We start from the raw sequence: 16,524 nt of genomic DNA, 5'->3' as shown, positions 1-16,524 counted from the left end.
TAAAGTCTTTAAACGATCGCTGCCGCACTCTTCCAGATTAAATCAGCGCGCACATGCCGGCTAATTTGCTGTTTATTCGCTCCGAACTGTTTATTTGCCGCGCTAGTAACCCTTTGGCTGTTCGCGGTTTTCGGGAAAACGTCGATTTCTCTCGTATGAGCCGATACACTGCGTCACCGCTGATGCAAAGTGTGAAAAGTGCCCTTGGGAGAGATTTAAAATTCAAATTGGAGCCGAAACTAGGCGCAACAAAGTGGGGAATTAAATCCGTTGAGTTATTCTTTGTTCAAGCCCTTCACAGCTAACGGCGTAGAACAAATCGGTTTGAAGCTTGCAGCGATTAAATTTTCAGTCCACAGCAGAAAGGAATATATTAATTTGCATTTTAAAAATGCATAGACCAAAATAGATTTTCTTGGCTTTAGAAATGAATAAAATCAGACTATCGTTACTACTATTTCTTTGTAAATCAAGATCATAAATTGATTCTTTAAGTTTTAAAACATTCAAAGTAGAGCTCTACAGGCCAAATATTTTATTGTTGACTTTAGCAAGTAGTTCATTGAGTTTTTAGTTAGGAAAATATTGCAACAATCAAATCAGGATCGAAGGACAGTTTATTTTTTAAAAAATTAATATTTTTTGCTTGAGTTTGATCCCTTTTGTTGCAATCTGTTTGCAAATTTTGAGGAAAATTACTCTATATTGTGAAGTTAATAAGGAGACAATTGGTGCTCACCGCTTGATTAGCATGGTAAACTTTTGTACCGATTTTCTCAAGAATTTAAACGACAACTTGGGAAATTTTAAGCTTTTATTTACCTCATTTTTAGGGAGTATTTCTGGTAAAGGTAAAAAGGGGTTTTCACAAATTTTCTGTAAGGCTTTACTCTAATTACTCTTGGCTGAGGACTAAGTTTTCAACCACAACAAGTAGACAATTTATTTCATGCTATGAGCCGCAATTGATATACGAAAATGTGAAGTAATTTTATTTTTAATTTTTCATTTCAAACAATTTGATTGCCTTGGCACGTTCTCTAAACGAAAGATCATAAATTTCACTCGTCGTGTCGTCACAATTTTAAATCTTTTCGTGTTTAATTATTGAATAATTGGAACCTAGCTGAAAATAAATCCTTTTAGCTGGACCAGAACAAACAAAAAACAGGCATCTGTCTTCATTAGTGGGTCACCATCTCTCTAATCCGCCGCAATCTTCATTTCTATTCTCTTGGCAGACCAATTATTGTAAATTATTGAGGCGCGGACGGACGGACGGACGGAATGAATGCAAGCAAGTTCAGTGAACGCGCGAATCTCGCAGCAATTCCGTCCGTCCGTTCGCCAGCCAGGCAGGCGGCGGGGTTTTCAATAAAATAGCATTCCTGCTTACCCACTGTCTCTGATTTGCTACGCACGCATTGAAAGGCGAGGCGTGGATCGACCCATTATTTTAGCAGATTATTGAAATTGATCAACCGCGAGCACGCCGCCAGACTGAGAAGGGAACAACTTCGCACTAGATAAGTGATACTTGTGGTCGAAACTAGATTGCGAATATCATTCCAATCGGTATAATTATGCCCGCAACCCACCAATTACACATCGTGCGCGGGCCTCAGCAGGCCGCGGTGCCTTTCATGCCTCGAGTTTAATGCAGTTTTATTTTTAAAAGGAATTCTCCAGAAAGAAAGAAAGAAAGAAAGGAATTTATTTAAAGTCATCCAGAAAAATCCATGATTTTGCAGAATTTATCTGATCAAATTGATGTATTTGATCTGTCACCAGGATAATTTTTATAATTAAACATCGTTAGCGAGGTATTGATGCCCTAAGGAATCCTTTTGAATTTTGATGAGAAATCGAGTTTTGAAGCCTGTTTTGTTCAATTATGACGAGCACCAAGCTAACCTTTATAATTTAATTTTTCTTAGATTTCCTAGATAATCAAATTTAAAAAACAACGAACAAAAACTCAAAAATTTGGTTAATTTTTTCCAAGCTCTGTAACTCTTAGTCAACACATTTATATTAAATTTACCATCCAAATAAAACGTAGAATCCTGTAAGAGTTTCCTTGGGAGATCCGGCACTTAATTTCAGCATTAAATTTTATTTGTGGACCATCAAAACTTTATTGGCCATTAAATGCCTTCAATTACTCACAAGAAAAATTAATTTTTCTCATTCCAATGGACCAGTGGTCTCTTATTTTACTTCCTTTACTGCTCACCCCTAATTATCAAAATTTTTATTTTATTTTATTTTTAATTCTGGACAGACATAATTTTATCTGCGAGTTGTTTATTCCAGTTCAAGAATTGACTTTTATACTCACATTGCCTTGATTCTCTGCAGGGAGAGCAGGGTGGTGGTGGTGCTGGTGCGCAGACCCTCGATACAGTTCGCCAGGTCATCGCTGGGGGGCGCGGGGGCGGTCGAGTCGGCTGCAACACGAGAGAGGTCAGGCGTTGAGATCTAATTATCGCAAGGCCGCGCGGGTAATTAGCCGCTTTTGTGCGCGGGCAGCGCGGGACGAGCCAATCAATCACGCCGTATTTAATGGCGGCAGCTTATTCCCTAATTATCGGCCAATCATTAATCACAATTTAGCGGGCGGGCGTGCCGCGCGCAGAAACAATTACACATCGGCGCCGATTATTGTTTCGTCCGGGTCGCCAAATTGATTTTTTTCCCCAGCGTGCTCTGCTCCCGCCGCGGTCAGCGCTCGTTGCTTTTCTTATTAAGTCATAAATTAGAACCCTCTGTCGTGAGAGGAGCACACGCGAAATGCTTGTACATTAACAATTATCATGCCTGCTTTTTCTTCCACTTTCCAATATTTACAACGCCCGCCCGAACGAGCTTAGCCGGAGAACGTAAATAAGTTTTCCCTGCCGCTCGAGATGTAATTAAAATATTCAAATAAGGCGGTTCGTTGAATTTCGATGTGGCCGCTCATTCGTGATCTCTTGACCCCTGAGTGAAAAAAAAATCTATCTCGAAACGAAATTTCACAGTTATGCTCTCAACTCCGAGACTTAATAAATAATTATACGAATTTTTCGGTAAAAAGTGGCCTGGATTTGGTTTCCCTGCTACACGAGCCCGGCGAGAAAGGACTCGGGAGAAAAATGCGTCTGCCGTGGACACGTACATAATTCCTAGCGCAAGTGTAAGCGAGCGTTACCTTGGCAGACTTATGAAATCGGAGAGTCACATTAATCAAACCAGCATCCACGAATTTCGGCGACTTCTTTATGCTCGGAGATAATAAATGCAAAAAACTCTTGCATTTAAGTCGAATTTTTATCGTATTATAAAATTTGGTTGCTCTCTTTGAAGGTCAAGAGCCCCAAGAGGCATTCAAAAGTTGTTTTCTCGAATTTACTCAACTCTTAAGCTGAAACAAGGTTTCAGACGCGGAGAAAGCTAATTTTTTTCAACCAAAAACGAACCAATTAACTGGTTTTATTAACAGTTTCAATTTAAAACTAAGCAAACACCTCTACAAAGATTTTTTTAATAGTTGATGATGTACTTTGAATTTAATTTGCTGATCACTTATTTCTAAAAGGAGGAAACAGCAGTTCTATAAATATCATTAATTGAATTAAGAAAGCCATTACAATGACAATGAGAGCATTACTATTTTGAAATCTAGAGTGTTTTATGCCACACTGAAGATCCCAGCGCCTTATCAGAGTGATAGAGATGGATTTGAATAATAAAACGAGCCAACGGGACCCGTGTGATGAGAAACGTGAGGGAATTCGAAGGCTCCTCCGGTCGGTTCGTTCGTTCGGCAAGCGTTGATTACTGTGATTATAATAAACGCCCAGCTGGAAATGAGGAGTTAAATTGTGGGTGTAGCGATTGCTGGTGCGTCGATCGGAGAAATCCGCGCAATTTCTATCATGATCCCAGGCAGACGATAGAATGAATTTAGGTCTATGCCGAAGAGTGAACTGTATACAGAGCTTTGTGACGTGCTGATCAATCAAGCAATTTTCCCCAAAGAAACCGCGTGATGATAAGTTTATCATTTTACTGTCAAAAGATTTAAAAATTTAAACGAAAAAGCAAAAACTAATAAATTACGAAATGACACTTTTTCTATCTTTAAAGTAAGGCTTTTACAAGCCAATCATTGTGAAAAAACTATTTATCTCTGCAATTTGCAGTAATTAAATCAGAAATCAGAAAATTCACGAAAAATTAAATGAATTTTTCGCTTGATTTCGATCCATCTCGTCGCGACCTATCCAATGGTGTGCGAATTTTGAGGAAAGATTCCGTGAATTGCGATATAAATATAATATGATTAGCCACGAAAACGTTTATGCCGATTTTCTAAAAAATTAAAACGCCTAACCTGGAAATATTTTGGCATTTTCCTAGTTTTTAGATAGTATTCCAAGTAAAGGCAAAAAGTATTTTTCACAACTGTTCGTAAAGCTTTCCTTAAAAGATAATCCAATCTTAAAAGCCAAAACTCACTGTTCTGGCATCTTTAAGCCTTATGAATATCAAATTTCACGCCACAGGATTAGTTGCAGGGAATATTCTGAGCTGCACTCATTCTTGACAGAGCATACAATAAACAATTATTTATCCCTGTGAGTTCAACTTCTGAAATCAGTTTGTTCAAAATGATTATTTTTAATTCCTAATGTTTAGTTGTGCGCATTCAAATTTGCCCGAGATCACTTTCGCAATTAAGCCTATATATATATTCTAAGGAACTGGGCAGGTTGTGAAATGCTCCGATTTCCACTAAATCACGCGGCGGCGAAAGTGTCAATTAAACACGACAGGAAGAGCTGAATCAGTGTGAAGAAACAGTCACCCGCTGCGCGCAAATAAAAATCACGGAGAGGCGAGCGAGTGTGTGTGTGTGTGTGAGTGAGAGAGGATAAAATAAGGCTCTGTGGGTCGCGAGAGCGAGCGCAACAGGTGCTGATTGGATAAGAAGAGGCCGGGCCGCGAGTGAGTACCCAGGTTGCGTGCACACGGAGCGAGCAGCGCTAATTGGTCTCACGCCCGCTCCGAATTAATTTACGACGACCGTCGTCCCGCATTCCGCGCGCATTTCGGAAATTTACTCCCGATGTCGGCCGAGTGGCTGCTAAATAAGTGGTTCCGCGGCCCGGGCGCGGACTCACGCGGGCGAAAAGCTGAAAATAAAATCGCATATCAGGGGTCAGTCACCCAACCCGGATCTCTATCCATCCTCTAGCCCTCGCTCGGCGCGCGCTGCATATCATCAAGCGTGTGTGTGTGTGTGTGTGTGTGTGTGTGTGTGTGTTTTCTCAAGACCTTTTTCCGTGCCGCGCGCACCGCACTCAAAATATTTTAGCGGCCGTGTGATTGCGCACTTTTCGCCCGGCAAATGAAGCGGCTGACCTTTTTGCTTGATCGACTCCGCAAATTATTTTTGCCATCGACTCCTCTTGTGGGAAAAAAACAACCTGGCCCACTTAATGCACAAATTAAGCAGTCGCGATTTTTATTATTTATTAAAAGCATGACTGAATAATTTCAGCTTTTGATGACTCTGACTACCGTCATGCTTTAACCTGTATCAACTAATTAAAATTACAAGGATACAAACTTCAAAAATTATGCTAAAAATCCTGATACCAGAGAATTTGGGAATAGTCTTTTTCTTATATTTACTTTTTTGCAGATATATCAATTTAGAGCCTAAAATACTGTCAATTTATATTTATCTAAAAAATTAACAACAATTTCTTTTTCTGCAATTTTTAATTTAAAGTATGTAGACCTTAAAAGTCAACAAATAATAAATTTTTGCATTGTTGACTAAATAATCAAGAAGCTATGATTGAATTTATTATTTGTTAAAGTGGAAAAATACAGGGCAACAATTGAAAATTATTTGAATTGTTGGATGCCATATACAATTGATCGATAAACAATTTGTTCAACATTTTGCAATAATAAAAAAGGACCTTACTACAGTAGAAATTCAAATTTTGCCAATTTTTTCCAAAATTTACAGTGCTCAAACATATTTTCTTGGCATATTCCGATTCCTCTCGTCGAGATCTGTTCAACGGTGTATGCCACTTATTGGGGAAACTCTTGGTTTTGAAATTAAATCGGATTTCAAGTAAGGAGACAGCCCTTGCCATTTGAAAAGCACGGTAACTTCCAAGCCAATTTTCTCAAAAAATTACAGTGCTTCTTACGTAAATTTAGGCTTTAAATGAATTCTAAGGTACGAGTTTATGCATTGGCAACAAGCATTTTCCAGGCTTTTGCAGTATCATTCCTCTTTTTATTTTTTTTTTAAATTTTCACATTTTTTTGTAAAGCTTAACTTTAACGCATATGAAACAAAGTTTCCGGCGTTAATACCAGTTAATCTGTATTAATTAGCCTTTACGGAGTTCATAATCAGATCAAATAAATTAATTAGGAGTTCTGCAGCCCGCGCATTTGATGTAAAATTACGTTCACCTTAATCCGCGTTCCCATTTGTAATCTGAATAAAATCCAGTTCAATTAATGATCGTGTGCGTGTCTGTCTCTCTGTGAAGTCAGTCTGGTTCAATTAAATAAATAGTTCCCGTGCAAAGCGAGCCGGCGAAAAAAGTCATTATAAATTCAGCGCTCTGACAAAATTATTAATATCCTTGTAATGTGCCGGGGAACACAGCGCGCTTGAAAGTATAATATTTCAATTGAACAATTCAATGGGTGCTCTCTCAGCTATAAAAATATGCTCGGCCAACTAACTGAAAAGGATTATTTCGCATCTCCAACTGCCGGGAAATGAAAGCAGAACTGACTCTTCTCGAGAGTGATTCACGCCGAGGTTGAGAGGCCATTCGTATAAAAGGCAATAAAAAGTGGAATATATATTCTCTCACCAAATTTCACACTCACACGCAGTAATTAAGCGAATATTTATTGGAAATCGAACACGAACCCCGAATTTTATTTATGATTCGCGGCAGATGTTTTTATAATTGATTAATTACCATCCCGGTCCGAACAACGAACAGCACGCTGTGCGAAGACTGTTAATTAGCGCAGAACCATCAATTTCAAAAGGTGAAATCAAGCACACACACACACTCGTGCATTTGATATCTCGTAATACTCTTTTCACGCCCAGCCAACGCTGGCAAATTTATTATCTGGAAGCGGCCCAAATCAATTTGAATCCGGGATGGATTTTGATAGTAAACACTCGAGTTTATTAACGTGGAACTGTTTCAAACGACGCGAGCAACGTTGGAATTAGAAATTTCGACACTCAAAGTCATAAGAGTTACAGAAACGTTAGAATCCTGACTTTAATACGAATAAGAAAAAATGGTTTAGATTCTTATCATTTTAAAAGACAGAGGGGCCAGAAGTTTGAAGAGTTAAATTTTGCAAAACTTTATCAATTTGTTTTTCTATTTATTCTTCAAAGAAAACCTTAATACATCCTAATCCACCAGTTGCATAAACCCTTAGTGTTCAAAGCCGCCAACAGATGGCGCAACCACAGACTTTCTTAAAAAAATTGTTTTTAAGCGGTTTTAAGGCATTTCCGCTGCGATTTCAGTCTCAATCTAGCTATGTAGCACTCTTCAATTAATTTTCTTTTTTTTTTGACGTGCTGAAAACCAAAATCGGTTCAGCCAATCACCGTAGAAACGTTGGAAAATATTTGTTTAGTTCAAAAAATAGTTTTTCACGATTCTACGGCGATTGGCTGAACCGATTTTGGTTTTCAGCACGTCAAAAAAGAGCATATTAATTGAAGAATGGACTCTGAAATCGCAGCGGAAGTGCCTTAAAATCGAAAGTCTACGGTGGCGCCATCTGTTGGCGGCTTCGAACACTTAGGGTTTATGCAGCTGGTGAATTCAAGACATTTGAGAAAATTCACGAATAAATCAAATTTATTTTGTAAATTAGCCGAAATGATAATTTCAAGGTAAAATTATATCCGCTGTTGTTATGCAATTTCAAGCATTATGGTGACATATGTTGGATTCGGTTGGTTTTGGTTGGAAAAGTGGGAACGCGGTTGTCGCTCTGCAAACCAAGTCACATGCACCGTGTCTCGCCTCCCAAAGGTGAGATGATATCTGCGGGATCATTTGGCACCTGAAGAGGCAGCATCAGATTCACATCAACAAAGGCGGGGCCTGCGCGAGAATCCAATTTTTCAGCAGCGGGAGGACGCTCTGTGCTCTGCCTTTCTCGACTTTAACTCACACACACACACACACACACAGAGGGGCAAAAGAAAGCAAGAGGTGTATCAAAAATCACGCGCCTGCCAAAGTCACACGTGGGTGGGTCAAAAGCGACTCGGGCTGCATTTATTACGAGGCGAAATACGTGAGATGGGTCCACCCATCTCTCACCCAGCACATAAATAATGCAGCGCGCCAGTTCCGGGTCATCTGCTGCTCGTCATACCTGCGCGATTTTTTAACCTAAAGCCCCGAGGTGGCTGTGGCAGCAGGGCGGTGTCATTCGAAAATATCGCAGTCGAGCACACAGGAAACTGATTGAGCAATTTCGCCTCGATTCGCCAACCCGATGAACTGAGCCACTGGCCATATCATTACATTTCTTTTGTCTTTCTGTTTTTTAGGTAGATAGAAAGGCCATTTAATTTAATTTTGACTTTTTAAGAACTCTACCACGAAAATTACAATTAAAAAAACACCATTTTTAAATAGGAGCAGTGCAATACAATTTTTTTGCAAGGAAAAACTTTAAAATGGTAAATGTTTTTTCAAATTATTTTGTTAATTGGTTTTTAACGATCCCCGGATAAAGGTTTGGTCCTGCCAACATTTATTTTTAAAAATAATAACAAATTACTAGGTGAAATGCGATCGAAGACTGAGTAATTCAAATATATTTTAGCTTCAAGTAGAAAAGAAATGGGAGCGAATGCAGTTTTAATTTTTTTTTTACTTTTCGCCACTCGTCTGTATTCTTAAGACATTTGGAAAATTCCTTTTTAAATTTGATTTTCAGAATGTCAAGTTGTTTCCAATGAACGATTTATTGGAACAGCTGAGACCAACTATTCAGTTGCATCACAACCGTTAAGAAGTTGTTTAAATCGACAAGGAAGTCGTGTAGAAACTGCTAGAAAAATGAAGCTTTTTGTCGATTTAATAAATGTTTTTAGTGATTTACATTGGATTTTTAGACACTCTCTTAAAAAATTGTAGGAAAATAAGACCAAGATTAAATTGTTATTTATTTTATGAAATTTAAGAACAAAAGAGACTTTGTTCTAAATATTTTGCTTTAATAAAGTTGGTTACAAACTTCTATTGGATTTTATTACTGTCACTGGCGTCAGGCATCTCTTGCAAGCCTTTTTGACAACCTTCACGGTGCATGCAGAAATGTAAAATTATTGCAAGTGTCTATCGACCAAATTTTCTTGGCTCCATCAGACGCACTTTAAATTCAGCAACATTATTCTGTTTTCTGACACGCAGTCGAGTGTGATTATTCAATACCGAATCGGAATGAAAATTCGAAGCGCGGCCGTGTGTTATTCCATTTGATTAATAGCACGTCTCTTAAGGTGTGGTGTACAATGCACTATCGGCGGCGCAGAGTGTTGCGCGGCACCTGTCCGCTGCGGCGAACCAGAGGATGATGACTTTGCAAGTCGGCCTCTGCAAACAGGTAGCTTTATCGAATTACCTGCACGCGGTGGCGGCCAAATGAACACACAAACTGCTGCTCATCTGCGGCTTGGCCGTCGGCTGCGATTAAAACCCAACTAAATGGCAGCGGCGAGAGCGCTTGCTTTCTTTGTTCCTCCTCGGTCGGTCGGTCGGTCGGCAGCTATACCGAGGAATGCAGCCGCTCTAATGATTTTCGAAACGTTTAACGAGATCGTTACTTCTTCTTGCCCTTTGCCGCCGCGGCGCGCCGAACCATAGGATAATTATGCAGTCATATCTAGCAGCGGATTCCGCGATTTATTCGCTCGTTTCGAGTCAAACTATTCGCATTACATGCGCTGAGTGAGAGCAGCCGCGCTCGAGCGGCAATTAAACAGTAATAAGACATCAGTGGCGAGAAAAGCCATCAACTGCAATTACCGCGGACACTCGATTCTCACATAATTCGCCGGTCGGCCATTAAAAGCAAGCAGACAAAGGAGCATAGGCCGAAACTCTCAAGCTCAGCGAGGAGCGAGGATCAATCCCAGATATTGTGATGAAGTGGCATTTCTTTCAGAACCGAAAAGGGTTTATTTTTTCAGTTTACTCTACCCATATTTTAATTATATACCGACTGCAGTTGCAACAAAATCGATTTTTCAATATAAAATGTTTCTTGATTTTTAAAAATAAATGTTTTGCAATTTATCTAAGAGCTGAGAACATGATTAAAGTTCATTACAATATGACAAATTTATATTTTACAATTTGGAAAATTCAAAGACAACGAAAAATCCGGACTAGAGCTCTTCAAGTTTATTTTTGTTTTCAATCTGTGAACGTGGCATTGCCGTTTTATCTCATTTAGTGTTGTAGCACTTATATTGGCTCTAATGGTCACGCGGCTGCCATTGTGAATTGGAGCGATAACAATAAATCTCGAGGGGTATGCGCTCTGCAAAATCTGCTGATTGAGGAAACAATGCATTGATTGGCAATCAGCTGCTCGGCGCAGTCGTGAGTCCAATTAAATTCACTTGCATGTGTATTGCGAATGTGTGAGTGTGTGTGTGAGTGTGTGTGCGTGCATAAATATTTATATCATCGCGGTTGAGCACGCACACATAAATAATTACGAGTTGAATTTATTCGCGGCAGCGGTTATGAAATCCTCACACGACAGTGAAAGGAAAAACGCACAATGTAGTGTAAAATGCAAGTCGGCTGGCTGTCTGTGCGTGCGTGAAGCCGGGATTCAATAAATATAAATAAATATAAAGTGGAGCGGAATTAAATAAATCACACCGACGGCCAATTGATATAAAATAAATAGCCGCCGCTCGCTTGCCCAACAGTCTATTGGCAATAAAGAGACTCGCTGCAGATGTGGAATATATATAAATTAAAATAATAAAATAAATTGCCCTGCAATACACGCATTTGCGGGCATTAAAATCTCCACACCCAGCTTATTGCACTTGATTCAATCGGCCGTTCGGCGGGGTCGTTCCCGTCGCCTGCGCTCTTAAACTTTAAATTAATTTTTGATCAGCCTGCAGTATGGCACTTCACAATTGTTGCTCATTGAATATGCAAACTCTGATTTACGGCACCCATTAAACCCTGAGTCCCTTCATAAAATTTACTGTTTTCTATAAATTACATTCCACATAAACCTTTCAATGTGCATGCGTTATGTTGTAAATTATATTTTAATTAAGCAAGCTTATTGCAAATCAGTGGAATTTTTTAAGGAAAAAGTCACTTAGAACTCCGAATATAGTCTAATTCTGTTGCATTAAAACTGAAATGGTATTAATGTGGTAGAAGGTATATAAAGGTGTGAAAAAACTCCCAATTTCCCCCAGTAGGATGCCTATCTTCTAATTAAAATTCCTGTTTTTGTCGTCACCTTACCCCTATTTTCCTAAACTAGTCCCAACAATCTTTAATTTTATAATAAATTTGACTCTGAGAAGCAAGGTTGTTTTCTTTTATTAAATTAAAATCCTCATTTCATCATGGAATCAATTTTCGGACTAAAAAAGTCAACTTTGCAGCACCGAAATAAGTTTCAGAGTGCAACCACTGCTCGGTGTCCCTTTGTCTGATTCAGATATAATAAAATCGCCGTGGGCAGCAATTGATATATGAAATGCATTGGAACGCAGTGCACGCATTCATTTCGCAGCAGCGTAAAAAAGGCGAATCAAAGAACAGCCGATCGATTGCAACCGGTGTGGGGGAGTTTGGACGATAAATGAGCTCTGGCCGCGAGTGACTCGTTTAAAAGCGAGCCTGCTCGCACTTTTACAATTACCAACTGGGTACGTTTGCTTGTTTGTTGAAATGAGTTATGTATTTTATGGTCGCAGCACATTAATTTATTTCGCTGTATGCGCGCTGACCATTGAAATTTGCCTTGTAGGGAAACTTACTTTTGCCGCTGAAGCCGCGGCGGCCACCGAGGGAATTTATTCCTATGCACTCGCGTATTTATATATATAATACGTATAAATTGCGGCACTTTTCTCGCAAACAATACGGAATTCAATTATGAATAGCGAGCAGTTAAAAAGTTATTTGTGATATGTCTCGTCTAAATTAATTGCTCCGCAAGACGACCTGCGTAGAGTAATTAATTCTTTTTTTCCCTTCTGCAGAATGCTGCTGGAAATTGCGGAGAAACGCAGGAATGCATGCAGTTTAATAGAAGCGTGCAGTCGGGGAATTTGGCCGAGCAAAAAGCTAGCTCACAACGCGAAACCACCCAGGCTGTTGATTTATGCCATTTCAAACGATACGCATCTCCGCAAATCTGGAAGTCTTAAAACGGATTTGGTCAAAATTTGAGACGCGCAGCGCCGCTCCGCGCCGAAGAACGTGCTCGATTCGACCCGAGCCGCGCGAGATAGCAGAATAAATCTTGGCCGTTTCCACGAAAGGCCGGCCGATCGAACGTGGAGGAAGTGAGCGTGTGTGTGGCACACGGACGAACCAGATTGTAATTGATCGCAAGTAGAGGGAAAGATGCGATGGCCGAGAGTCGCGCAGATCGCATGTAATGAGTGCCTAATGAACGCATTAAACCGCCGCTCCGCGAGATGCAAGAAGCGGAGGTATGTAAATTGGAAAAGTCGATCGCACACGCAGAATTGCAATAATCTAGCTCGCTTTGCGGCGGAATGAATCGAGAGCGTTTTGTTTCGTGTAATTGGGTAATTGCACTCATGACTTATTGCTCGGCTGCGGAGCAAAACCTCGGTTTGCGGTATGTCAGGAAGATGAGTTTATTGCAGCTCATTCGATAAAAGGAGAATAACATTATCTTCGATGATTTCTGTCGAGAGAAAGAGAGAAAGGGCCAAATCTTATGAATTGGGCGTTCCTGCTTGTAAATTATTTTTTACTTTGTACTCTGCAAGACAAATCTTCACAATAAATGTAATTTCGAGTCCATCGAATCAACTCATTTCTCTCAAATCGGAGTTAAACGTTACTGGAGGCTTTATCAATGAATTTTTTATTATTACTAATTTTATTCCTAGGGGAAACTTGAGGGATTATTAAAATATAGCTTTATAGGCAACCAATTAAGAACATTTCGCATTTTTGACTATGGAAAGTAGTTCATGGAGTTCATTGTTTGTGAAAATTAGCATCAGGCAATGTGCAATAATCAAAACAGGACCAAGAAAACAGTTAATTCTCAGATTTTTCCAAATATCTCGATAAAAAAATAATATTTTGCTTCACTTCGATTCCTCTCGCCGTGATCTATCCAATGGTATGTGAATTTTGAGCTAAATTTCCCTAAATTGTGAAATAAATTTAGGTTAGGGGACAATTGATAAGCATACAATCTTTTGAGCCGATTTACTCACAAATTTAAACGGCAACCTGGGATTTTTTTAGCTTTTTCCTAATTTGTACATAGTATTAAAAATACTCTGTATATATACAGCTCAAAATTAAATATTTTCTATCCCTTCTTTTCAAACTGCAGTCGCTTCTAGACAGTCTGTTGTCAACAGGGAATGTCTGGACATGTCTCTACTCAACAATCTACGAGTCTGATTCGTTATTCTCAGGCACCATTTAATTAAATTACAAGTCAGATAGTATAGAGAGACTATTTTTAATCCATAAAAGCACTTAGCGCGATCCCTCCTGTGCAGCACAAGTTTCTATATCTCGGTCTCGTCCAGCAGCAGTAATATTGAGTGCAGAAAAAAGCCGAGTCGAGTTATTCTCTCATTGTCAAGCGGCGCAATGATTGACATAATATACTCGTTATTGTGTGTGTGTATGCGAGTGTGTGTCAACGCGGTAGGTCCAGTTTTCAGCCGGCCAGCTCTAGCTCTCTCGTCGCATTTTATTTATACGCGTTTGCGATCAAATACGGACGGGGCATTTGTTTAATGAACAGTTAGCTTCATTTCAGTCGGAAACGCACTTTTTTCCTCGGAATCCAGCTCGTGCGTTTACTCGCGCAGATGGATAAGTCACTCAAACACAAACTTTTGAGCCGGCTCGAGTGAAAAAGGATGCTGTTCTCTTTTCTCCGCGACGACCGCACACCGAGACAGAAGAAAAGAAATGCACCGTTTTGGATTCTTCCTGCTCACGCGATTCGAATGCCGCCGCCGCAGCATGCTCTCTTGAAAGTCGATGGATTACGTAGAAGAATTCGAAACGAGAGTGCCTTTTAAATATTTGGATTCTCGAGAAATCATGAGAAAGAATGGACCGAAAGGGCTCTTTTTGGCGAGGGTAATTACATGCTTTCAGAAGCTGCGGTCATCAAACCGCCACAGCCCAAAGTTTAATTAAATCGCACGATTTATTTTGATTGCGCCCTTTCCTTCTTTGTTTGGCATGAAGCAATCAGTCGATTTAATTGTATGCCATTACACTTTTGTGACGAGCTCGATTCATTTCTTCGAAGCCCTTTTTAACCTTTCCTCAAACAGAAATCATGTGATTTGGAATATTTTATTTAAAAATATCATTATTTATAATTTGAGATGTTCTATGCAAAAATCGCTGCTCTGAACACGTGGAAATATTGCGCTTGGGACTTTGTTTGACGTATAAATAGTGCAGGAAAGACGATATATTTATTGTACAGTTGGCTGAGCTGTCAAATCAAAGTCGAGACGACGGTCAGAGCAAGGCGCGGCCATGCACAATCCGCCATTAATTAGCCTGACAAGATGACAAATAAGAACAATAAAATCATATTCGCTGCGTGCCGAGGACCACCTTGCTCGTCGCCCTTTTTTGCCGGCCGCGCGAGAGCTTCTGCTGATTGCATTTTATGGCTGCTAAAACACATCAGAGCGCGCGGCGGCCGAAAAATATTGCCGGGGCCGCTTTTAAGAGGCATTAGTGCGATCAGCGTTTGTAAATCTCGCAACACACGCTGCGTCAGAAGATATCATCCGAAACACGATTCCCTCCACCCACGCACCCGCCCAGCTTCTTTTTGCGCGAAACGGGCAAGAGTATACACCTGCTCTCCTCTCCGCCCGCAAAGTGTAACGAGCTCTCGTTTTCGCCGTACAGCATACATATTTATTGCCAAATTTATTTGCTGTTGATGCAGCACGAGCCGCGTTGTTTTGGGCGTGGATCGGGTTTCACCTCCACTCACATCAACCTTGCGTGATGACACGGCAAAGCTTTGTTTGATTCCGAGACTGGCAGGCAAAAGAGATTACCATCGCTAAAGGTGAGGTGTCAAGTGCACTTTCCAGAAAAAAATTCAAAGCTTCAAAACACACGTGCAATCGATTTTTTTAGTTGTGCTTGTGCCAGTATTGATTTCTCTTAACACTCTGGTTTTCAAATTGTTCCCTGGTTTTGAGCCCTTGCATTATGAATCTATTGACTTCTTGAAAGGATTACAGCAATAAAATTTCGGCATATAACAGTAATTTTCTACGTTTTATCCTTTAAAGAAATTATACTAGGGTGTGTTTTTAAAAAGTTCTGCGGTTCTAAGCACGTAAAATACGCTTGGAATGGAAAATGAGAAGAATTGGAGGCTCCCAAACAGTTTTTTCTTCACAAGATCATCTTTTTGCAGCAAGTAAGGCGAGTACATTTGCGTATGTTCAAAATGATGCTCCTTATTTACATAAAACAGCACATTTTTGTCACCATTTTTCTTTCATCATTGACAATGAGTCCATGAGCTGATGCGAGAAGGGTTTTTCGCACTGTCGAAGTTATTTAGGACCCGTGGATTGTATTATTTTTATAATCTGAATTAAAAATCTGCTATTAACACTCACTCGGACTTTTGAAACAAATAATTTGGCACCCACTTACCGATGAACCGTTTCAATTTTTTTTTTAAACAGATTTAGATCTAATCTTCCAAAATTTCCAACAGTAAAAATTCAAAATAAAATTAAACTAGTGAGAATATATCTCAATAAGAGCTGTTCCTGGAATAAAGTTAACAAATTGGAAGAGCAATCGCAGCGTCGATCAAAACCCGCCTTTGCAGATCGCACAAAGGGAGCAATTAAGACGTTCGCGGAAATGCCCCGCTTGTGTGATTTATCTGCAAGAGATGGGTGGTGGTCCAGGTGCGATAAATAATCTCGGCGCAGGCAGCAAATCGCGCAGAATTCCCGGGTCCCAAGCTCAGGCGAGTGCGAGGAAGGAGCATAAAGCTCCGGATGCACCGGTCTTTCTCACACGCAGGTGAGGCTGGGCCACTAATTAATTCCAGCGTGTCAGCTCTTTCGATTCAGCCGCGTGAATAGGGATTCAACCTTGCACCTCCTTTTGCCACATCATTGCCGCCGATCAAATAATGAAATTGGACGGGGCA

At 40.0% G+C, this 16,524-nt stretch overlaps 1 protein-coding gene across 2 annotated transcripts in view; it reads right to left on the bottom strand.

The window, feature by feature from the left end:
* The window catches only part of LOC135942532 (Krueppel-like factor 6), a 111,273-nt gene that overhangs the window by 3,165 nt on the left and 91,584 nt on the right, over window positions 1-16,524 (bottom strand). For both annotated transcript variants that reach the window (XM_065488680.1, XM_065488681.1), the window contains one exon: window positions 2,342-2,450. In XM_065488680.1, the coding sequence (XP_065344752.1) occupies window positions 2,342-2,450 (109 nt within the window). The remainder of the gene's footprint in view (window positions 1-2,341; window positions 2,451-16,524) is intronic.

The sequence above is a fragment of the Cloeon dipterum genome, chromosome 4 (assembly GCF_949628265.1).
Source record: "Cloeon dipterum chromosome 4, ieCloDipt1.1, whole genome shotgun sequence".
Classification (NCBI taxonomy): Eukaryota; Metazoa; Arthropoda; class Insecta; order Ephemeroptera; family Baetidae; genus Cloeon; species Cloeon dipterum.
The sequence above is the reverse complement of the archived record's forward strand: the minus strand, read 5'-3'. Positions and strand labels throughout refer to the sequence as shown.